Consider the following 22754-nt stretch of genomic DNA (forward strand, 5'->3'; position numbering starts at 1 on the left):
CATCCCGACGACTGGCAGGAACAAGTCGTAGACAGCAACGCCAACCAATCAGGACGCGGACTCAGACCCCTCAAGCAACGCGCCGATGTCTCTATTCGAGCCGGGTAGTCGCGTATGGCTGTACATGGAACGTGTCAAGCCGGGGCTGACCAAGAAGCTGGCCCACCGCTGGCACGGCCCGTTCCGGATCAAGAAGAAGGTCGAATAGTACGCCTACGAGCTCGAGTTGCCGAACCGGAGCGGCTATCGGATTTACCCGGTCTCGCGGTTGAAGCCGGTGAGTGAATTCAAAGACCGCCCGAAGACTCGACTGGCGCCTGACATCACCGAAGACTCACGGTTGGACTTCGACGAGGAATTACTCCCCGAAGATAGCTGGGAACCTGATTGTCTGGCCGGTGAGAGCGAAGTGTTGGAGATTCTGGATGATCGGATGCCCATGTCAACAAGAACGGTAAGCTCAGTGCGTGAATTCAAGAGCAAGGGGGCAGATCAGGACGAGACCACGTGGGAACCAGTCACCCACCTCTCCTGTGGGGGTCTTCTCTACGACTACCTGAGGCGCAAGCGAAGCGAGTAACGCCTTCAGATGGTACAGGTCACGGACGAAGATTAGAGCTCGCTCGCGACGACTCAAAGATGATGAACTACGCCTGGGGCAGCGCAGCCCAGGAGGGTAGACGAAAATGACTGCTGCGGAAGATGGTGACCTGTACCTGGGGCAATGCAGCCCAGAAACGCAGACGAAGACGATTACTGCAGAAGACTTGCATGATTTTTATTTTTTTAAAACTGGACATGACGATCTGGAAGAAGAATCAAGAAAACCTAAATACCCCAAGCTGAACGCGCCTAAGACTACAACCGTGAAAACTCAAACAGCTTGGGTGGAAGAAACACCTGCACCCGAAGACTCACCGTTCCTAGTCGTCACGATCCTCGCGAGCGTCACCCTGCAACTCAGCAGAAGCTGCAGCCTGCGCCAGCACCCGGAGGTGGTCCGAGTTGTCGAGAGCCACGTGAGAAGTAGCTGCAGACGCCGGAGGCTCGCTTGGCTCAGGACCCGAAGACTCGTCGGAAGCTTGGGCAAGTTCACAGAAACCATCATCCGAATCAGCCGCGATCTCGTTTGGCGTGAGGTCGGGACAAACGACGATCTGGCGCCCGACTTCCTCGCGCGTGGTGTTTGCAGGGACGAACAGCGGAAACCTTGGATTGCAGGGGAAGAACGTCGTGTTGTACGGATGCTGGGCAGGAACATCCACCCAGCCATTACGCCACGGCTCAGCCGCGTCCAACGCTGAAATCTCGCTGACCCAGTCGGTCGTCTTGGGCAGCCACGTGAGGTTGTCGAAAGGGCAACCCAGCATAGAAGGCTCAAACAAAGACTCGGTGTGGAGAGCAGCGAACCTCGGTTCCTTGCTGACAAACCACCTCCAGACCTGGTAGATGATCTTGGCTCGGAACCGATCCCAGCGCTTGTTCCGTTCGGCAGCATACGCCAACCACTCAGCCTTGGCCTCGTCCAGCTCAGCTCGAACTTTGGCCTTCGCCTCAGGGGCCCATTATTCCCTTCCAGCTCCTTGTTAGCGATCCGGAAGCAATTCACCACGGCCGGAGCCGGAATCCAGTGGTAACGCTCCCAATCCGAGAACCCAAGATCAATATCGTCAGGATCCCCGTACCCTCGAAAGTTGCTCCAATACTCGTTAACTCGAGTCGTCGGGGGCGCTCGCTGGGAGACCTTGATAGAAGGATCAAATCCATGGGTGTCGAACAAATATGCGTACGCCGGCGAAGCTGCTGCCAAGGGTGGTACGGGTTCTTGAAGTCTTTAAACGCCTTGATACCAGCAGTCGTGGCAGCAATCCGAGCATCCCCGGGAATAGAAGTCGGCAACTTGCAATCTGGATCCAGCACTTAGAAGCGCCAGGAAACCGGAATTCAGGAGCCAAGTATAGAGTAGCCCAGTTCAACACGTGTTTGGAGTAACGAGCAGTGGGCAGCACATCTCGGGCTGCATGCGAGGCAGACAGAGAGCGCGCAGAACTTGAACTTGGTCCTGGGGCCGATAACTGCGTAGTGACAACTTGACACGATGACAACTTATGGCGAGACTTAGCCGGTTTCTTACCTCGGGAACGAGTCGTCGGAACCTTCTGAGATGCCGCATTTGCAGGCCGGTGAGCCAATGAAACAGCGACCGAGGTGTCCGCCGGCTCAGCAGAAGCTGCAGGAACAAGCGGAAGAGAAGCCGATGACTCAGCGCTGGCAGGAGGCAGAGCTGGTGCAGGTGACGAGAGATCAGTGGAATCCGATGACGACAGACCGTCAGCAACCAGAGGTGACGAAGCTGGAACTACAGTAACCACCTCAACGCGCTCTCCCTACCACTCGTCGAGTTCCTCCTCATCAGCAGAAGCAGCACCGCCACCAACCACTGAGTCGTCAACCAGACCCTCCGTCAATCCAGCATCCGAGTCATCTCCGAACCACTGAGGTACCTCCGGAGACTGCTCGACTGAAGCTAACTGCTCGTCCGTCCATCCGCGATCAGCCCGATGACTCAAGCCACCAACTTGTGGATCATCACCGGAACCAGAGACTGGGACAACAGCTTGGCAGGAGTTTCCGCAGAAACAGCAGACGGCGCAGAACCAGGAACAGAGGGCGCAGTAGCCTTCGCGACTGGAGCAGGACTCGTGGGGGGAGAGACACTGGAACCGATGAAGCGCGTAGACCGGAGAGCCGCGAGGCATCGACGCAGAACGACTTCGTGTCCAGCGAGACTCCTTCCGCTTCTTGGGCAACTTCTTGAGCTTCTCCGACGACTTCCTCACGGGAGACGATGACGCCGATGACCCAGCCGATGACTCGGCAGAAGTCTTGCGAGCCTTCGACCCTGAGCGACTCGGCCGAGCTGGGGAAGCAGCAGCACTGACGTAGCCCGAGTCTTCGCGAGACCTCTTGCGGGGCGAGAACCGTGGAGACGACGATGACCGACGCGACGCGCGAGCTTTCTTGACTGCAGTGGCAGACGGCCCCAGAGTGGTCTTGTTTGCACCAGCGGGAGTGTCCTTGCGCAAGGGATCCCCGATGGAGTCATTCAGTGAGAAGGCAGTCCGAGCCAAGTCTTCGGCGATATCTCTGTCCGGCTTGGAGCGGTCTGCTGTACGGTGCTGCTTCTGCAAAATCGCGAGAGACTCGGGAGTAAGATCCGGCAAGCTCCAATTGAGTTCACCAGTCGAGATACCTGCAAGCAAGATGAGTCATCGGGACAAAGTCAGCAAACATAAACCAAATGACGACCAAATAGTGACTACGAACCTTCTACGGCGAGGACCAGGACGTCGGGGTCCATTTCCTCCAGCTGCACGTGAGCGCGAAGCGTCTTGTTGGCACGGGTCAGCCGCTTCACTTGCTCTTCGAGGTCCTCATTGCGGCGGCGAAGGCGAGCTGGTGCGGTGTCGTCGGCGGCGTCCGAGCGAGCCAGCAGATCGTGCAAGCGCCTGCTTTGAGCAGTTGACGAAGCAACGGCCGCCTTGTAGACCTCCTGCTCACGTTTCAACTGAGCTAGAGCCCGAGCTTGCGAGTCTTCGGCCACCCTGACACGATTCTCCTGTCGATCGGAACACTCTCTGAGGCCATCCACGGCGGCGTTCGACGACTCGAGCTCGACGATGTAATGAGCCTCCAGCTGACGAAGATGCGCGACATCCTTCTTCAGTTGTGCGATCTCGTCGTACGCGTTCTTCAAGAATACCTTCTGGTTCTCCAAAGAGTACGTCTGCGACCGCAACCGATTCTCTGCAGCAGCCTGCGCTGACTCAGCAGAGTGCAGCCGGGCGCGCAAAGTTGCCATGTCCAGCGTCGAGCCTTCGCCAACATCCATGTTCGGCTCCGCAGCAGTAACCACTTCATCGAGGTTCCGGGCCGACGCCAGGCGAGAACCCACGCGGCGATCACCTCGGATGCTCGGTCCCAGCTGCAGGTTCACCGAGAGACGGCCGAGAGACTCCAGCTTCGAGCCCAGCACCGCCAAGATGCGCTCCGACGACTCATCACGTACATCATGGACCAGCTGCTCAAGGGCGTCGCGACGCATAACTTGACCACGACCGCGCGAGTTGTCAGGAGCAGGCTGAGAAGAACCAGGAGACCCAGGGCGAGATGCTGCCGGGGTTACCGAAGACTCGCGGCCACGCATAGCCTCGATAAGTGGTTGCGGAGGCACGCCACCAGCCGACTGCAGATATAAGCAGACGCATCAACGAGAACAACGTCAGCACGAGTGAAAAGAAGGGAGACGCATGCAGAGACAGGGTACGCACCTGTGCGTCATCGCCTGGACGCGGAGTACCGGCAGCCGTCGACCCAGCGCGAGCAGAAGACGACGACCGAGCAGGCGAAGACGCAGCAGAAGCCTGGCCGGAGAGGCCGCCACCAGAACTCGACACAGCGGGGGCGCATGGGAGATGGAGGGATTTGTCTCGCGACCACTTTGACCACATTTGACCACATTCGACCACATTTGACCACAATGTTGTCTCGATGGTATGTCTCGATCCTGGTGGAAAAACAGATGTGCTATGAAAGTTAGATTTTATTGCTATACGCTAAAGAACTCTGTTATCGTACGAGTAGTATTCTTCTTCGCTAGCAAACACGCAGGATTTTGAGACCCTTCACCGCACTGTAAGTTCTTCTGGCGGCAGCTCGAACACGAAGTCGCCTTGCTAGCTGGAGCGAGAGGTGGAGCAATGCTGTCAGATATCTCGTTGCCGCTACTCGCTGGCTTGGGACAATTTGTTTCTGCTGTTCGACGTCGTTTAAGGCGGCAGCGTAGTTGATTATCCGTGAGGTTCGCGTCAGGGTAATATTTCTTCAGCTCCTGCTGCAGCAATATATATTTTCCACGAGTATACACCAGCGAATCAGACAGTTTACACAACTCAGCCAAGTGCTCTGGTGCGATAGTAGATGGCCGAGGCCGTTTTGTTGGAACACTTGATTGTCCTGCATCTTCACCAATCCCAACAGTGTCACGACAAATAACCTGCGGTTGTAGTCTTGCTGGAGGTGTGTCGTCTGCATTTGCACTAGTTGTAGTGGTCGCAGCATCGATGTCATCGTTCGCTGCAGTTTCTTGATCTGTAAGCAGAGTACTTAATGGCTCGGCTCGTTTTTCTTCTTCATTGGGGGCTGGACAAGATAATGGAGCGTCTGTGGGGTTCGTGATCATAGCTAGTCTCCTCTTCTTTCGATTTTGGGCCGCCTTCAGCGCTTCTCAGCGCTTCTCCCGCACCGATTCATCAAGTTGACCAATTCCAGCGCAGACACAACTTGCAAAGTCGTAGATACGGTGGAATAATCGTTTACGAGCTGTGCCGGCCTTGAACTTTCGCAGAATCTTGAAGACATCGCGCATCAAATCAGCCTCGCAGTCTATCGGTGAACGCAAAGCCAGGGAAACAGCTTCTTGAGGAGCAAAATGGAATATTTTTGTTTGTTTTTGAGCGGAGCTTGTACTTTCAGGATCAGCACCAAGTGATTTAATTTTTGAGACCATCGTAGCATAGCTCCGCTGTTGTAGCCGTATTTTAGGGTTCGTGTTGTTGCAAACACCAATATTGAACATCAACGTTGTTATCATTTCACACGTGCACCATTCACGCTTACTAGCAGCCTGCTCGTTACGCAGCTGCCTGAGCAGCTCGTGCTCCTCCGTAGAGAAGCCCTGGTCGCCTTCACACTCGGTACTTCCCAGTCGAATAGAGTTAAAAAAAACTCGTCACGCTTCAGCTTGGCCGATTGGAGGGTAACGGCACTTTTTAACAGCAGTTCCGCTACTGTTGAGCGGTGTTGCCGGGAGCGATTAAGATTCCCTTCGAGACATGTTGTGTTCACTCTTGCACTTTGAAATACCTGTGCCCAGGAGTCGATCTAAGTCCCGCTCGGTCTCCGTTCTATACTGCGGGGGTACAAGCGGCGAAGAGAAAGCTGCATCACATACTCCATCTGAGGCGAAGTAGGGACCATCGTTCCACAGAGTAATGCAGTATGGCTCGCCGAAATCAAATCAACGCCATTCATGGGCGGATTGCGCCCGAACTTAGCACCGATAGACAAATTATGCTTGACGATAAACCAATCTAAGATCCGCAAGCCAACATCAATCGATACATTTCTGGTAAGAAGTTTTTTTAAGGAAGAGTGAAAGCCCTCAAGTTGGCTAGTAGATACCACGCGAACTCGATGACCGCCTTCCCTGTAAGTGTTTGAGCCCACGTACAACTCGCACGCTGAATCTGCTCCAAATTACTCTGACACAACCCTTACCACTCTTTCAGGCTGCACGATACACTTGAGCGCAAAACACCGCTGACTACACTTTGAAATTGAAGAGCCATTTCAGCAGTAGGGCGCAATTCACGATCCACATTGTAGATCGCACGGGAGAGTTCCTTTGAAATTCGTTTGCTGGTGACGGGTGCCTTTATTTTTTTCAGTGATGCGAGTTATCACGTGAAAGGGGTCCTGTTTTGTGACCACCTCGCTACCAAACACTTCTGTGACCATTTTCTTGACAGCCGACGCGTTATCCGACACAACTACATGATCCAGGTCACCCCCAGAAGGCGCACGAAACTGCGACTTCACATGTTGAAGCAAGGCTCGTGTTTCTTCCTTGTTTTCAGACCTGGTCAGCCGCCGCCCAATAATCTGCCCAATTTCATTCTGGAACAGCAAAAGCATTTTCGCATCTTTGAGAGATTTACGTTGCCCCTTGGCCTTCCACAGCTTTAGCCGCTTGCAGAACTTGACAGAGTGATCCATTCTCATGGCCCTCTTTACAACACAGTCTTTCATCACTTTTTCACACAGCGACCCGTACAGCTCTGTAGCGTGTAGCCATGCCGTCGTAAGCGTGTGATTGTCAACAACTTTGTTTTGATCTGCATACTGATCCTCTGATATTGGAGTGAGGGCCAGATAGGTGAAGCAACGCTCGTGGTTTCGCTTGATGCCACTGGAAAACAGACCCAAAAGCTTGTAGTAGCGCTGTTTGCGCCTACGCTCCATATTTTCCATGGTACGTTGCAACCCATTCTGCGCGGTAATACCGTCATGAACCGTCTCCATGAGTGAGTTCGAGAACACTAGCTTTTGGCTCAGAACAAATGGAAAGTGAAAAATCATATCGGGCCATTGTGCAAAGTAATCCGAGCTCACAGTGGAAAATATGATCCTGTTACAGCGCACCTATACTTCACAAATACCAGGTCGCACTTGCACTCCACAGATTCCACCACACGACGGCAATAGTCTTTCACCTTCGGATTGCAGTTGCAGTCTCGGCTGATGCACGACGGCAGACCTTTGCCTCTTCGATACGCCGGGGTCCACACGAACAACGGACGTGAAAACAGCCGCGACAACTGCATGTCATCCACCTTTTCCTCAGGATAAACTAGACGGGGAGGGAATGAGCGCCGTCCAACCGCCTCGACCACTGCTGCCTTGTTATCATTGCGCGCTGCTAACAAGGCCATGCTTACTGTGAACTCCTCAGCTACAATTTCTCGGTAAATAAAGGGAAAACGGCTGCGCCCCTCCGGGGCTGCGGCCGGAGTTCGGAGATCTCACCTAAATTTAACGGAGTTCGGGGGCCTGTCGGCCCCCGAATCTCCCATAAACCGCAGCGGGAGCCTGCCGCCAGCAGAACAAGCGCACACGCGTGAGGGTGAGCAGTCGACGGCACGAGCAGGAGACCGAACGCAGCACGTACCATGTCAGCGGGATCGACGCAGAGCGCCCGGAACGCGCGGGCCAGCGCAGCCTTCGCGGCGCGAGACGACCCAGCCGTGGTAGCGCGAAGACACCGGGAGCACCCTGACACTCACCAAGTGCTGTGGCTCGCGATACGGTGTGGGCAGCTGTGGTGTCGAGAAAGTTGAGTGAAGCTTACGGCAAGCCCCGCGGCATTCGGCGTCGACTAAACTGGCGGATCGAGGCACATCGCCATTCGTTCGATGGTGTTCGACGGCCGCGGATTGGCCAGTTTGGACCAATGAGGATGACTCGTCAACACTCAAGCTCAAGCCGTGGTGTGTCCACACAACACCGGAACTTCAAGTACGATCCGAACCTACAGCGAACTTTGACCCGAGATCCGCACTTAAGACGACCGTTCGAGCCCCGGTGACTGCTCCAAGTCAGGGAACCCCTTCATCGTCCAATAGAGTCATCGAGAGGCCTCTTGGGGCGTCGAGGAGGCTCTGAAGGGTCGGTGGTTACTTGGGAAGATCCACAACGGACACGTCTAGACTAGATATTTGTATTGAACCATAGGAAAGAGAAGATAGAATAGATAAGCCCTTTGGGCAACAATGACAGGACAGCTTTTCCTCCCAACCTCTCAAGGAAGACGTCCGGGCTATCGGTGAGTTCCCGTAGCAATTGGATAAACCTGTTGGTAGGATTATGACTGCGCCTGCTAGTATCGTAGCGTGCGTTTACCCGTGGTCAGGCCAAGAGTAGTGAAGAAGTGGCCGTGTATACGAAGGGCGAGTCATCGCCGTGTAGTGGAGGAGCGAGAGCGCACTCCATTTATCCTTCCCGTCGGAGTATAGCTCCGGAACCCTCGTATCAAGCCGTGACTGGCTGGGACCCTTCCTTCCTGAGGGCCTGCGAGGTTTATATTGTGTGTGAGAGCGTGTCAGCCTTTGCTCGTGGCTGGTGACGCTAGGTTTCCGTCAGTTGACAAAGCGGAAACACGGTGCACAGAGGAAACATCAACAAGGTGCAATGGAACGTTCCTGGGCCTTCAGGTTCTAACCCTTACAAGCCCATTGAGTCATTGGGACTTGGTGGGTGTTGTTGGTGGGGAAAGTGTGCTATCATATAACTTAGTGCGTGTTCCTACACGACACTAGGACCCCACCGACGTTCGGATCTTTCAGCTGCAAGCATGAAGGTGATCCCGAGTGTCATGGCCCTCGGCACCTTCGTCACCGCCCTCGTCTTCAGCCCCGAGGCTGCCCGCGCTGACGTCGAGGAGGCCGAGCCCGGCACTGAGCTCTTCAACCAGTTCCGCCCGGTTTACCACTTCTTGGCTCGCGAGAAGTGGATGAGCGACCCGTGCGCACCGTACTACAACGAGGCCACCGGTCTGTATCACATGTTCTACCAGTCCAACCCGAACTCGACGATCTGGGGCAACATGACCTGGGGCCACGCCGTGTCCAAGGACCAAGTGACCTGGAAGGACTACTCGGATGCCCTGCTACCGTTCCAGGACAAGTGGGACAACCTCGGTGTGTTCTCGGGTTTCTCCATGGACAACGCTATCGATGGCAAGCACACGGTGTTTTACACTGGTGTCACCGCTCTCCCCATTTCGTGGAAGAACGAGTACCTCTTTGGTGAGCACGTGCTGTACGCCACCACCAGCAACGGCGGCTCTACCTGGCAGAAGGGTGCCAAGGCCCTCATCAAGCTGCCGCCCAAGGGCATGAACGTCACGGGCTGGCGCGACCCCATGTCGTTCCACTCGCAGTCGCTGGACTAGCACTTTGGCTACGACGCCACCGCCGGCAGCAACTACATGCTCTTGGCCGGTGGCATCCACGAGGAGGGCCCGCGTATCTTCCTCTACCACGCTGAGGACTACGTGAACTGGGAGTACAAGGGCTTCCTGCTCGCTCCGGAGAAGAACACGTCCTTCTCCGAGTACAGCGCCAACTGGGGCTTCAACTTCGAGACGACCATCTACCGTGAGATGAAGGATGAGGACGGTGAGATGCACAACGTGATGCTCTTCGCCGCTGAGGGCGACCCGAACCGCTGCCCGATGTGGGCCACCGGCACCTTCGGTGCTGCCGACAGTGACAGCGCGAGCGCGGACTCGGACGCCGGTCTCTTCACCCCTCTGATGGTCGGCGTAGCGACTGGTACGCCAACAGCATCTACACCGACAAGCACGGCAAGGACGTCCTGATCGGTTGGATCACCGAGGACAACAACTTCGCCAAGGGCCAGCCCCAGGGCTGGGACGGCATCCTGTCGCTGCCGCGTGAGGTCGGCATCTCCTTTGTGCGTGACATCCACGACGTTGACGACCACCTGGTCGGCAAGGGCGACTGGATCCTGTCGAGCACGCAGAACGTAACGGTGGCCGGCGGCAAGACGCTGCCGAGCAAGACAATCAAGACGCTCAAGGTGCGCCCGCCCAGCGACCTGCGTCTTCTGCGCAACACCGAGTCGGGCGAGGTGGTGCCCAGCGTGACGCTGAACGGCACGTCCAAGGCGCTCAAGTCGACCGGCAAGTCGTTCGAACTCATCGCGCAGGTGTCCGACTTCGAGCGCGGCACCCAGGTGGGCTTCGAGGTGCGCCCCAGCAAGGACGCCAAAAAGACGACGACCATCCTGTACGACGACAAGGACAAGAAGATCATCATCGACCGCTCCAGCAGCTCCAACGCCGAGTGCCCCGTGTTCGTAGACAACGAGGTGACCCCCGTCTCGGACGACATCTGGGGCCACTTCTACCTGTACGACGTCTTCCAGCCCGTGGAGAACGACGACGACGCCTCGGATCGCTCAAGTGGGATCTCGACTCGGACTCGGACTCGGTGGCCGGCGAGGCGGACTTGCTGGCTGATGACTCGGACTCGGCTTCGCTTGACGTTGACTCGGACTTGGACTCGCAGGCGGACGACTCGGAGTCTGGAGAGGGCGATGTGTACAAGGTGACGCGTGAGAACCTCAACTTCCACGTGTTCGTGGATGTGTCGACGGTCGAGGTGTTCGTGAACGACCGCTTCGCTCTCTCGGCCCGCATCTACCCGTGCGGTGAGGCGTCGGACGGCATCTCGCTCACTGCGTCGGGCGACGCCACTTTCGAGAAGGTGCAGGTGTGGACGAACCCGAAGCACGCGTGGTCGGCCAAGCGCTCGGTGCCTACCAAGCAGATCCACAAGAAGACTGGAAAGGTCGTGAAAACGGCATAAGTCGAATGAGCGCGTGCGAGGTGCCCAGAGTACCAACCCCCTCGCACACGCAAAACAGCAGTCACACAACAAATCAACGTAGCGTCCTACCATTCTACATGTGGTTGAAGCACTTCGTATTACATTTATGTATCTCGTTTTTTTAAAAGCTTTTAAGCTTTTTTAAAAAGCGTAAACCAGTAGCATCATCCATCAAAAAGGCTTTCAAAATCTTCGGTAACACTGTTACCACAACAGGCATAGCCAATTTCAGCAATGGTTCGCGTGCGTCGGCGTCGTGACAACATACCACATAGATAACGCAAGGAGGGTGTCGGTCCACTTTACCACTTCGTTCGAAGCCCGTCAATTCATGTCGAAGTTCCAAATCTTGTTGGCCGATTCGTCAGAAAATGGAGTGACCTCAGGCAGATACAGAATGAAGAGTAGCCGAAGTGGATCGAATGGTAATACACAAGATAACGCTACGTGTTTTTGACTTATGTATGCGCAAAGAGCATTGCAACCGGAGTTGTTTCGACTACCACTTCAACAAGCTTAGAAGCTGGGCACGGTGCGCTTGTCAGCCCAGGCGTGCTTGGGCTCCGTCCACACCTGCACGTTCTCGAACGTCGCGTCGCCCGAAGCGGTCAGAGCAATGCCGTCCGACTTGGTCTGGCTCGCGCACGGGTAGATGCGGGCCGACAGCGAGAAGCGGTCGTTCACGAACACCTCGACGCTCGACACGTCCACGAACACGTGGAAGCTCAGCTTCTCGCGCTTCGACTCGCACACGTCGCTCTTGGACGCACCCGTGAAGATGTCGTACAGGTAGAAGTGGCCCCAGACCGACTCCGAGATCGGCTTCACGTCGTTGTCGGCGAACACGGCGCACGTGGCCGTCGAACTCTTCGAGCGGTCAATGATGATCTTCTTCTCCGCGTCGTCGTACACGATGGTCGTGACCTCATCACCGGCGCTGCTGCGACGCACCTCGAAACCGACCTTGCTGCCACGCTCGAACTCCGACACCTCGGCGATCAGCTCGAACGACGCACCGGTCGAGTTGAGCACCTGCGACGAGCCCTTCATCGACACGCTGGCCACCTGCTCGTGCGCGTTCTCGTTGCGCAGCAGCTGCAAGTCGCTCAGCGCCTTCACACTCAGCGTCTTGATGGTCTTGCTCTGCTTGGCCAAGCCGTCGGCGCACGACACGTCCTTGGAGTCGGACACGATCCAGTCGCCCTTGCCCACGAGGTGGCTGTCGACATCGTTGATGTCGCGCAGGATAGTGATACCGACCTCACGCGGCACCGACAGCATACCGTCCCAGCCCTGCGGCTGACCAGTAGTGAAGTTGTTGTCCTCGGTGATCCAGCCGATCAGGACATTCTTGCCGTCCTTGTCGGTGTAGATGCTGTTGGCGTACCAGTCGCTGCGGTCCGACACTCCGACCATCAGAGGGGTGAACAGACCCGCCTCAGCGTCGGTCTCAACACCGCAGCCACCGCCGGAGATCGTGCCGGTGGCCCACATCGGGTAGCGGTTCGGGTCGCCCTCAGCAGCGAACAGCATCACGTTGTGCATCTCTCCGTCCTCGTCCGTCATCTCGCGGTAGATGGAGGTCTCGAAGTTGAAGCCCCAGCTGCCGCTGTACTGCGAGAACGTGGTGTTCTTCTCCTGAGCGATGAGGTAGCCCTTGTACTCCCAGTTCTTGTAGTCCACCGAGTGGTAGAGGAAGTGGCGGGGGCCAACCTCCTTAATGCCACCGGCCACGAGCAGGTAGTTAGAGGCGTTGGCAGCGTCGTAGCCAAAGTGAGCGTCGAGCGACTTCGAGTGGAACGGCATCGGGTCACGCCAGCCCGTGACGTTGAGGCCCTCAGGCGGCAGCTCAATCAGAGGCTCGCTGCCCTTCTGCCAGGTCTTACCTCCGTCTTCCGTAGTAGCGTACACGACGTGCTCGCCGAACAGGTAGGGCTTCTTCCACGAAATGGGGAGGGCAGTCACACCAGTGTAGAACACCGTGTGCTTGCCTTCGATGGCGTTGTCCATGGCGAAACCTGAGAACACACCGAGGTTGTCCCACTTGTCCTCAAACGGACGGAGCGCGTCCGGGTAGTCCTCCCACGTGACCTGGTCCTTGGACACGGCGTGGCCCCAGGTCATGTTGCCCCAGATCGTCGAGTTCGGGTTGAGCTGGTAGAACATGTGATACAGACCGGTGGCCTCGTCGTAGTACGGCGCGCACGGGTCGTTCATCCACTTCTCGCGAGGCGTGAAGTGATACACGGGGCGGAACTGGTTGAAGAGCTCAGTGCCAGGCTCGGCCTCCACGACGTCAGCGCGGACAGCCCCGGGGCTGAAGACGAGAGCGGCAACGAAGGCGCCGAGGGCCTTGACGCTCGGGATCACCTTCATGGTTGGTTGGGGAAGTCTCCGAAGATCGGTCGGTCTTGGAACTTGAGAAGTAGCTTCGGCGGGGCGAAGTGAATTGAGGAATGGCGACCAATTCGACTGGGCCGGAGACGTCCAGGAATCGATCCGGCTCGTGGTCCGCTGTGAAGGTCTCGTCCATTTTGACAGCCCCGCCTCGGGTCCGCTTGAAGTTTGGGAAGTCCACAACGGGGGAGGGCGGAGTTAACACTGCAGTGGCTGCGAGTCCCTTGACGAGGGCAGTTTTTGCACGCGTTTGCGACGTCTCGAACTTGATTTACTTCAGTTTGTTCACGTGGGACGCAGGTTTTCGAACGTCTCACAAGGGACGTGAGACGTTCGAAAACCTGCGATCTTGAACACTGAAGCGACGTGATTTGCATATGCCACACAAACACACTTCCAAAACCTGTGTGATTTTGCTGAACCTCCAATACACAATGTGCCCATACAGGTTCCATTGACGCACATCAGCGCGGATAAGTTCAAGCAGCGTGACTGCCCAAGCAGCCAACCTCCGCCAGCTGTGCTGGCAGAGGCACCGCAAAACTCGCCGAAATCTCGCGCCAAGCCCCCGGTTAACACCGTCACCGCACGTGGTTGCCAGGCACTCATTTGTTTGCAGCCGACGCTCCCAAGTGCGGTCTTACGTGCAGCTCACGCAGCAAAAGTTAGTTGGCAAGGAACGAGGTCTCCGCAGCAGCCAGCGCGCCGCGCGCGGCTTCAAAGACACCCCGCGCCATGCAAAGCAGCGAGATCAAGAGCCGGCATGGAGCTCGATCATACGAATTGATCCTGCCGCTGCGCAGAAACCCGGAGCGCAGATTATTTGTGCCGGGGCTCTGTAGCTGAAGTTGCGCTGCAACGCAGGAAGAGGAAGAAACGCTCCGCGCAGCATGTGTCGGGCTCTCTTCTGCCTCTGCGGACGGGCTCGGACTCGACACTCCGGCACTGGATTGATTCATCGATTGGTGCCAGGCCGTCAAACGCGAAGCGCACCTAGAAACGCAAAATTGTGGTTTGTCAAGGCTCACGTAGGCCACGCGTGAGCAGCTACTGTACGTGTTTCCCTCGATCATCAATCACCAAAAAGGTGTTGGAATTGGTTCGACGCTGTGGCCTCCACAGCAACGCATGGCAGGATTCCAGTTTCCCTGCAGATCATGCTGGCTGAGATGGGAGGCCAATCCTGACTGAACTCGCGTGGATTGATTATCCTTCGCCATGTTGAAGTCTTCAACACAACTTAAGCAAGCTGCTCTAATCGCAGCTCTCAAAACCGGCTGCAACAGAATTCTCAGCAGCATACGCTTGAGGAATTATCGCGGGGCGACAAAGAGAATGCAGTCGGGGCCACCCAACGATCGAGTGCATTGTACGTGTATTAGATACCGCATTTCGCATGTAGAGCGCTACAGCGGTTTAAGAGATGCACCTTTATTTAGACCAATCAGACATGCGAGAGAAAAGTCCGTGGGATCGCATGTAGAGAGATACATCCCTAATTTGGATATTTTGCGCATTTTTGCATTCCCATTGAGCCACCAGCTCCAAGCGCGCGAATGCAGAGGGGAAGAGCTGCGCACCGCTCGCCAACGTCGCGCTGCCCCCTCCCCGCGCGCTTGGAGGCATACGCCTCGTCGGAGTAATAGTTAGTAGCCACGCCTGGTGTGGGCCCAGTTGAGGCGCGCCTGAGTGCGCGATATGGGGAGCACGAGGTTAAACCACAGCGCGCAAGCTCGAGAGAGCGCACAACACGGCTGCTGCAGCGATGGTAGTAGAAGAAGCAACGCTGTAGATGCTTGGTTAAGTGGTGTGGTTCCTGTGCAACATAGTTGTAGATGGCGCCTAGACTTGTTGCTAGCTTAAGCGCCATCCTAGAGGAGATCGCTCCGCGCCATCCGCATGACTGGGCCAACCATCTCGTCAATTTTGTGTACGAAATGATCGCGTGACCCAGTTTTTGGGTTTTACGTTGTTTTTAGGCTCGAGTGCAGTAATTAACCTAAACCTATGACATGGGTGTGTTGCTACATGCGAAATGCGGTACAGTAAAGTGCGTCGATAAGAAACGCCTGATATACATTAAAAGAAAAAGGTATATTGATAATTAAAGGTTTGACTCGTCACATACAGACAGCAAATGCACTGATTTACTGCAATGTGTAGTTCATGTCGGACTTCGCGACCAGAGTCTCGCCTTGAGCCCACGCAGCCAGCCCAGCATAGGTAGCACCCCGTAGTCACGACGGTGATGACAGATTAGCAGCGACTGAAGCTTGGTCAGACGTAGCCGCGTCTGGAACGGTCTGGAAGTGGCGGTCACCATGGGAGTTGTGAGCAGCAGAGCGACATTTGGTTAATGAGACATGCTTACAGCGATCCTCATGATTCCCTCTCGCGACCTTTAGATTCCTCTTGAGGCTTGGTTTCGGAACTGTGATTGGCGGAATGTTAAACGGGACCGAATGATTGGTAGAATCATATAACTAATTCAGTACATTTGGCACTCAATGGGTACAAGCGAGGATTCATGTCTTGTCATAGAATATAAAATGTCGCCCGTTCCTTATCGACGCACTTTACTGTACATGTAAACCCGTGCCGATGTTGCTGCGGTGTCGAGTTCAAGATACATGTAGTTTGCAATGCTCGCCAGTTTACCAACACACTTCGTCTTAAATGTCCGCTTCAGATGCTGCAGCTTCCGCAGCATGATTGTAGGGCCACAATCCTCCGTCGTCGTTGTGGTTAAGCTTAAAACGATGAACACCTTCAAGAAATCCCAGACAAACGCTATCCAAAGTTTGTGTCGACAGGAGCCACATGCAGTACTGGTACAGTCACAAAACCGCACCCAGCATAGAGCCCAATAATACACGACTCGATCGAAGTAGAGAATCACTGGGAGGACTCGGACAAAGTTGATTCAGAGCGGTGTGTTATCAAGTTCTACATAAGAGACAGGCAGTCTGTCCATGATCCCACCTTCAGCCGCCCTCTCAAATGGTTTAGAAGGTAGGCACAGTGCGCTTGTCAGCCCAGGCGTGCTTGGGCTCCGTCCACACCTGCACGTTCTCGAACGTCGCGTCGCCCGAAGCGGTCAGAGCAATGCCGTCCGACTTGGTCTGGCTCGCGCACGGGTAGATGCGGGCCGACAGCGAGAAGCGGTCGTTCACGAACACCTCGACGCTCGACACGTCCACGAACACGTGGAAGCTCAGCTTCTCGCGCTTCGACTCGCACACGTCGCTCTTAGACGCACCCGTGAAGATGTCGTACAGGTAGAAGTGGCCCCAGACCGACTCCGAGATCGGCTTCACGTCGTTGTCGGCGAACACGGCGCACGTGGCCGTCGAACTCTTCGAGCGGTCAATGATGATCTTCTTCTCCGCGTCGTCGTACACGATGGTCGTGACCTCATCGCCGGCGCTGCTGCGACGCACCTCGAAACCGACCTTGCTGCCACGCTCGAACTCCGACACCTCGGCGATCAGCTCGAACGACGCACCGGTCGAGTTGAGCACCTGCGACGAGCCCTTCATCGACACGCTGGCCACCTGCTCGTGCGCGTTCTCGTTGCGCAGCAGCTGCAAGTCGCTCAGCGCCTTCACACTCAGCGTCTTGATGGTCTTGCTCTGCTTGGCCAAGCCGTCGGCGCACGACACGTCCTTGGAGTCGGACACGATCCAGTCGCCCTTGCCCACGAGGTGGCTGTCGACATCGTTGATGTCGCGCAGGATAGTGATACCGACCTCACGCGGCACCGACAGCATACCGTCCCAGCCCTGCGGCTGACCAGTAGTGAAGTTGTTGTCCTCGGTGATCCAGCCGATCAGGACGTTCTTGCCGTCCTTGTCGGTGTAGATGCTGTTGGCGTACCAGTCGCTGCGGTCCGACACTCCGACCATCAGAGGGGTGAACAGACCCGCCTCAGCGTCGGTCTCAACACCGCAGCCACCACCGGAGATCGTGCCGGTGGCCCACATCGGGTAGCGGTTCGGGTCACCTTCAGCGGCGAATAGCATCACGTTGTGCATCTCTCCGTCCTCGTCCTTCATCTCGCGGTAGATGGAGGTCTCGAAGTTGTAGCCCCAGTTGGCGCTGTACTCGGAGAAGGACGTGTTCTTCTCCTGAGAGAGCAGGTAGCCCTTGTACTCCCAGTTCACGTAGTCCTCGGCATGGTAGAGGAAGATACGCGGACCCACATCGTGAATGCCGCCGGCAACCAGGATGTAGTTGCTGCCCTTGGTGGCGTCGTAGCCGAAGTGAGCGTCGAGCGACTGCGAGTGGAACGGCATCGGGTCACGCCAGCCCGTGACGTTGAGGCCCTCAGGCGGCAGCTCAATCAGCGGCTCACTGCCCTTCTGCCAGGTCTTACCTCCATCATCCGTGGTAGCGTACACAACGTGCTCTCCAAACAGGTAGGGCTTCCTCCAGGAGATCGGGAGGGCGGTGACACCAGTGTAGAACACGGTCTGCTTGCCGTCGATAGCGTTGTTCATAGCGAAACCTGAGAACACACCGAGGTTGTCCCACTTGTCCTCGAACGGGTGGAGGGCGTCCGGGTAGTCCTCCCACGTGACCTGGTCCTTGGACACGGCGTGGCCCCAGGTCATGTTGCCCCAGATCGTCGAGTTCGGGTTGGACTGGTAGAACATGTGATACAGACCAGTGGCCTCGTCGTAGTACGGCGCGCACGGGTCGTTCATCCACTTCTCGCGAGGCGTGAAGTGATACACGGGGCGGAACTGGTTGAAGAGGTCGGTGCCGGGCTCGGCCTCCACGACGTCTTGAGCACGCGCAGTCTGCGGGCTGTAGACGAGGGCGGTCACGAAGGCCCCGAGGGCAATGACGCTCGGGATCACCTTCATGGTTGGAGTGGCTCGGTCAGTTGGGGGGTCTTCGGTGGGACGAAGGGAATTGGAGAGTGGCAAACGGATTGACAAAGCCGACGGGTGAGCAAACGAGAGCTCCTCCTCCTCCTTGTCCGCTGCTGTTGCTGCAGCTGTGGACAAGCCAGCGTTTGTCTCCCGGATGCAACCCAACTCGCGCCATGCCGCGCCTTGAGGTTTGAGTATAGGAGGGGGGTGATCAACCTTCATCGCGGATAACCACTGGGGCGCTTTGGCCATGCGACGCCACGAACTTGATACTTTTGCCCGTGTGCTGTTCGACTCGCTTCGACTTGGATCGCGTCGATTAATCTCGCGATTAACGCGTCTAGCCTCTGTACCATTTCGCCCCAAACTTCAACGGAGACCAAGCAGCACCCGGCATTTTTTCGGCGTTGCAGCCCTGTTACAAGCTGCATCGCAGCGCGCGAGTGCCTTGGAGGCAGCAGTCGCCACGTTCACTGCCAAGCTGCATGAAAGGATTACATGTATATGGTCGAGCCAGTTGCTTGCTTGCTAGCTACTGCTGTACGCAGAAGCAAAGCGGAGGATCAATCAGTCTGCATCTATTATAGGAGACGAGAATCTCCCCGAGGATGACGGGAGATGTCCACTAACCGTCGTCCGGATGCATACATTCATCTGCATGAAAGCTTTGTCAGTATTGTATCTCAACTTCCGTACGCAAATTGAATTTTGGCATCTTGCGTTGCAACTGTTGTGGGCGTATCCTGCTGGTTAATCCTGCTGAGTAGGAAGCTTCCGCTCGGACGTGTGCTTTGAGATACACAAACCAGAATGTTCACTTTCAAGTTGTTTTTTGTATTATTTCTGGTGCTTGTGAATCCTCTGTTTTTTCTGCTTCATTTTCTCTTTTTTGTTCTCCTTCTTGGCTCGCCTTGGTCGATGTCTGGGCCCGTAAAGTGGTGCCATCGCGCACAAGACTGGACGAATTGTCCTCACGGCTCTCGCTGATCAGAAATGCCCGGGTGTGCGCGGGCACATTCGAGACGACGTCCGCCTGCCGCCACTCGGCACTCCTCGTTGCCACGCTTTCGTCTCTCGCACGGCCTCGGCTGCCGCTTCGTAGTCACACTTGGACAACAACTTGGTCTACAATCTAACAACTAAACGCTCATCTCGTAGCGCTTAAATACGCATGCACGTACGTCACCGGCGAGTCTTCTACCCCCGTGACGTGATAAATTGCTTGCTCTCCATCAGAAGAACGAGCTCACCCTCTCTTCGTTCACCCAGCCTGAGTGCCTGGATAGGACCGCGGCGCGTTGCGGAAATCTCGCCGCTGCTTGCGCTGGCCTCCCGCGTACTTACGCGGGCCTCCGCTGCGCCACTTGCCGTTGCGGTTGTAGCTGTTGACGTAGTACGGCGGGCGGAAGGTGGGCGTGTTGCTCTGCGAGAAGCCCATCTTCTCCAGGTCGTCTGTGTACTTGGCACGCTCCAAATCGGCGTTGCTGCGTCCTAACCGGAAGACAAACTCGGGCAGTTCTTCCCAGCTTAATACCTTGGCGTCAGCAGTCATATCTGGCTGCTTGTCCTCCATCTGCTGCAAGTCCGTGGCCAAGAAGAAGCGGATGGCCTGCTCCAGCGTCTTCTTCACCTCCGGGTCGTCCTTCGGCTGGATGGTCTGATGACGTCGGTAGTGGAACTCGATACCAATAAACATGCACGAGCCCGGCCCACGGCGCTCAGCATCGCACGTGTGAGGGAAATAACGCGGGAACGCGTGCACCCGCGAGACCGGTGACATGTGGTGCAGGTTGTCCACGAGCTTGCGGAGTCGCGACTGAACAAACTTTCCCCACTTGTGCATCGCACTCTCCGAGGCCGCCTGGAAGTTGAACACCATGTACGAGCTGTACCGAATGAAGAAATTCGACGGCTGGAAGAGCTTGTCCCACGCGCTTCCTTCGCCGAAGCCCTGCGTGGTTTGCACTACTCCTTCCGTCGAGTCAACAGCATTCAGCGGCTGGTCGAAAGAGGGCATCGACGTAGCCATACACACAACTGCTGCCTTCAAGTCCGCTTCAGAACTTTCAGGCGACGGCGCAGCCGTGGGGAACGGCTTGGAAATGCCAACGGCAATTTCAGCCAAATACCTCGCGCGCCACAGTTCCTCGTAGATCACAGAGAACGTGGGCTGCGAAACCTGGACGGACGAGTTCATGTGGGGGTACGCCGGCGTGATAATCGGCATGATATGCGAGCGGTCGAACACGCTTTGGCGAGGATCCCACATGTCGAACCCCAGTCCGGCGTCGTAAATCATGTTCAGCATGACAGGCTGCGGCCACTGCCACTCCGAAAGCACCTGGAAGAATCGAACAAAGATTTTGGCAGGCTCCGCGTTCGGGTACAATTGGCACACGAACGCAACGAGGATAGCCCAACTGATACCACCCAAGTAGCCTAGCTTGGCTGAGTAGATCCCGCGACGGCGGGCCCATGCACGCACGGCTCGCAATACGATCCTGTACTCGCGACGTCTTGGCACCAGGCACAGCAGCATGGAGCTCACTCGTGGGGCGTTCAGAGCCTTCATCGACGTCTCATGAACGCCAACCAGCATGTGATCCGAATCAATGTTCTGGTTGGGCTCCACGCTCGACACAGGCAAGCGCGCGAACAACAGGTCCATCCGCACTCCCAAGAACGACAGCGAAATAAGCGGTACGTACGCGTTGGGCACAGGCGCAAGGTGGGATACCCCCGGCGTCTGCTCCAGCAAATGGCAGAACGAACTGAAAAAGTCGTCGTGGGTCACGTGCCAAGGCGCGACGCACACTGCATCAATATCCGAGTTGGGGTCGTCTAGTCCTAGACGGTACGAGCCAGCCAGGAACAGAGATCCCTTCGTCAACGCAATGTGCTCCTCGCTCAGCTCACGCTCGCGTCCGACCATCTTGACCCACTTGGTAAGCAGATCCGACAACTGCTTCAGCACCTGCAACTTGTGCATGCGCGCCTCAGGCACGTCCATAGGCGAGATGTCGTCGACATAGTCCACAAACGACTGCAGCGCAGTCGGATCCATGATCGGCTGCATCGGGCTCTCCACAACGCTACCAACGGCTGGAACCAGGTGACATTTGTGATACAGCACGTCCCGGGCCTCGTCAAGATACCCCTCGCAGATATTCGTGAACAGGTTCTGCTGCAGCTGCGTCGAGATCACTCCTTGCTGCGCTGCATGCTGCACCGACCACGACAGCGCGTTCGACTCTTCGTACTCGCGGTTGGCCACGAACTCGGCCGACAAGTTGTTGATCCGGTCCAGCAGCATGTACGCCTCCTCGTCCTCCTCGTAGCAGTTGGACAGCATCGACGAAAGCTCATCGTGCTCGTAGCACGCCTCCATCTCGCGGCGGTGCGCGCCAAAGTGCGACAGCGGGCTGTGTCGAGGACTTGGGCACGAGGACTCGGCGGTAGACTCGCTGTTGGTGTCGTCGCAGTCCAAAAAGTCGTCGTCACTCTCCAGAGCCTTCCGCGCGTGGTGTCTGCTGCTATTGCTACTGCTGCTGCCAACTGCCAGGTCGTGTGACAACAACTCGCTCTCGTCCGAGTCCAGCCCGGTAGACGAGGTGCTGGACGGAGGAGGGGAGACTGCCACAACGGGACTACGCGGCTGGGAGGAGACCGACAACCTGGCAACGGCCTTGACGGGGCTGCTCTCGCACGACGAACTGGATAGAGATTCCTGCGTATCAGAGTCCGAGGGAGCTCCCAACGGCAACGAGGCTCGACGCAACAGCACGCGGTCGTTCGACACGGTGCGGACGCGCGGACTGCCACTGCCACTTTCCTGGTTAACACCATCGTCTTTCTCCGACAGCGAATGCGCTTTACGCAGTGCAGAGGAGCAGGTGGAGGAGGAGGAGGAGGAAGCTGAACAGGCGGAAGCGGAGCGGGAGGCGCGTTTGCGCCCCTTAAAGCTCTCGCCCGAACCGTGCAACAACTTTTCCCTCTCGCAGAGTTCCTCCAACGGCGTCAACTTTTTAGGTGTGTCTTCCTTCGCCCTGGGGGAGGTGCAGGGGCTGCGGTTAGCACTTGCACTTGCACCATTGGCGCTGCTGTCACTCTTTTTGTCGTGGTGCTTGCGTCCCTGGTGCGACTTCAGCGCCTCGCACCGCTTCTTGAAGCTCGGACTCTCCACGATCTTGGTGATGCTGCGCGAGCGGATGGTGCGCGGGCCGGGCGTCTTCTTGTCGTGGCTGTTGCCTCTGTTGCGCGGAGACGGCTGCACTTGCACTTGCACGGGCTGCGGCTGCTCCTTCACCGAGAGGGACGGCGCGGACGCGGGCGGCGCGCGCACCACCGCGTCCTTGAAGGAGAAGACGCGCTTCGGGGGCGTGCGCGCGACTGTGGGGGCGGGCTCCTGCCGCAGCACGGCGCTGTGGCTGTCGCGGCGCATCACCAT

At 56.7% G+C, this 22754-nt stretch overlaps 4 protein-coding genes across 4 annotated transcripts; 1 reads left to right on the plus strand and 3 right to left on the minus strand.

Moving 5' to 3' along the window:
* Positions 1-923: 923 nt before the first annotated feature.
* Positions 924-4511, minus strand: PHYSODRAFT_341193 (hypothetical protein; the record flags this gene model as incomplete). Its single annotated transcript, XM_009539503.1, has 7 exons — positions 924-1553; positions 1610-1713; positions 1791-1919; positions 2135-2359; positions 2435-3253; positions 3328-4246; positions 4332-4511. The coding sequence occupies 7 exons, from the start codon at positions 4509-4511 to the stop codon at positions 924-926; spliced, it is 3006 nt and encodes a 1001-aa protein (XP_009537798.1).
* A 4460-nt stretch (positions 4512-8971) lies between these two features.
* PHYSODRAFT_319617 (hypothetical protein) lies at positions 8972-11012 on the plus strand (the record flags this gene model as incomplete). The annotated part of the gene is made up of 4 exons (XM_009539504.1): positions 8972-9558; positions 9601-9937; positions 9982-10572; positions 10713-11012. The coding sequence occupies 4 exons, from the start codon at positions 8972-8974 to the stop codon at positions 11010-11012; spliced, it is 1815 nt and encodes a 604-aa protein (XP_009537799.1).
* A 537-nt stretch (positions 11013-11549) lies between these two features.
* On the minus strand, positions 11550-18298 carry PHYSODRAFT_251811 (hypothetical protein; the record flags this gene model as incomplete). The annotated part of the gene is made up of 2 exons (XM_009539505.1): positions 11550-13328; positions 18215-18298. 2 exons carry the CDS (start codon positions 18296-18298, stop codon positions 11550-11552), a joined length of 1863 nt encoding a protein of 620 aa, XP_009537800.1.
* A 1270-nt stretch (positions 18299-19568) lies between these two features.
* On the minus strand, positions 19569-22754 carry PHYSODRAFT_307061 (hypothetical protein; the record flags this gene model as incomplete). The annotated part of the gene is made up of 1 exon (XM_009539506.1): positions 19569-22754. One exon carries the CDS (start codon positions 22752-22754, stop codon positions 19569-19571), a length of 3186 nt encoding a protein of 1061 aa, XP_009537801.1.

The sequence above is a fragment of the Phytophthora sojae genome (assembly GCF_000149755.1).
Source record: "Phytophthora sojae unplaced genomic scaffold PHYSOscaffold_13, whole genome shotgun sequence".
Lineage (NCBI taxonomy): Eukaryota > Oomycota > Peronosporomycetes > Peronosporales > Peronosporaceae > Phytophthora > Phytophthora sojae.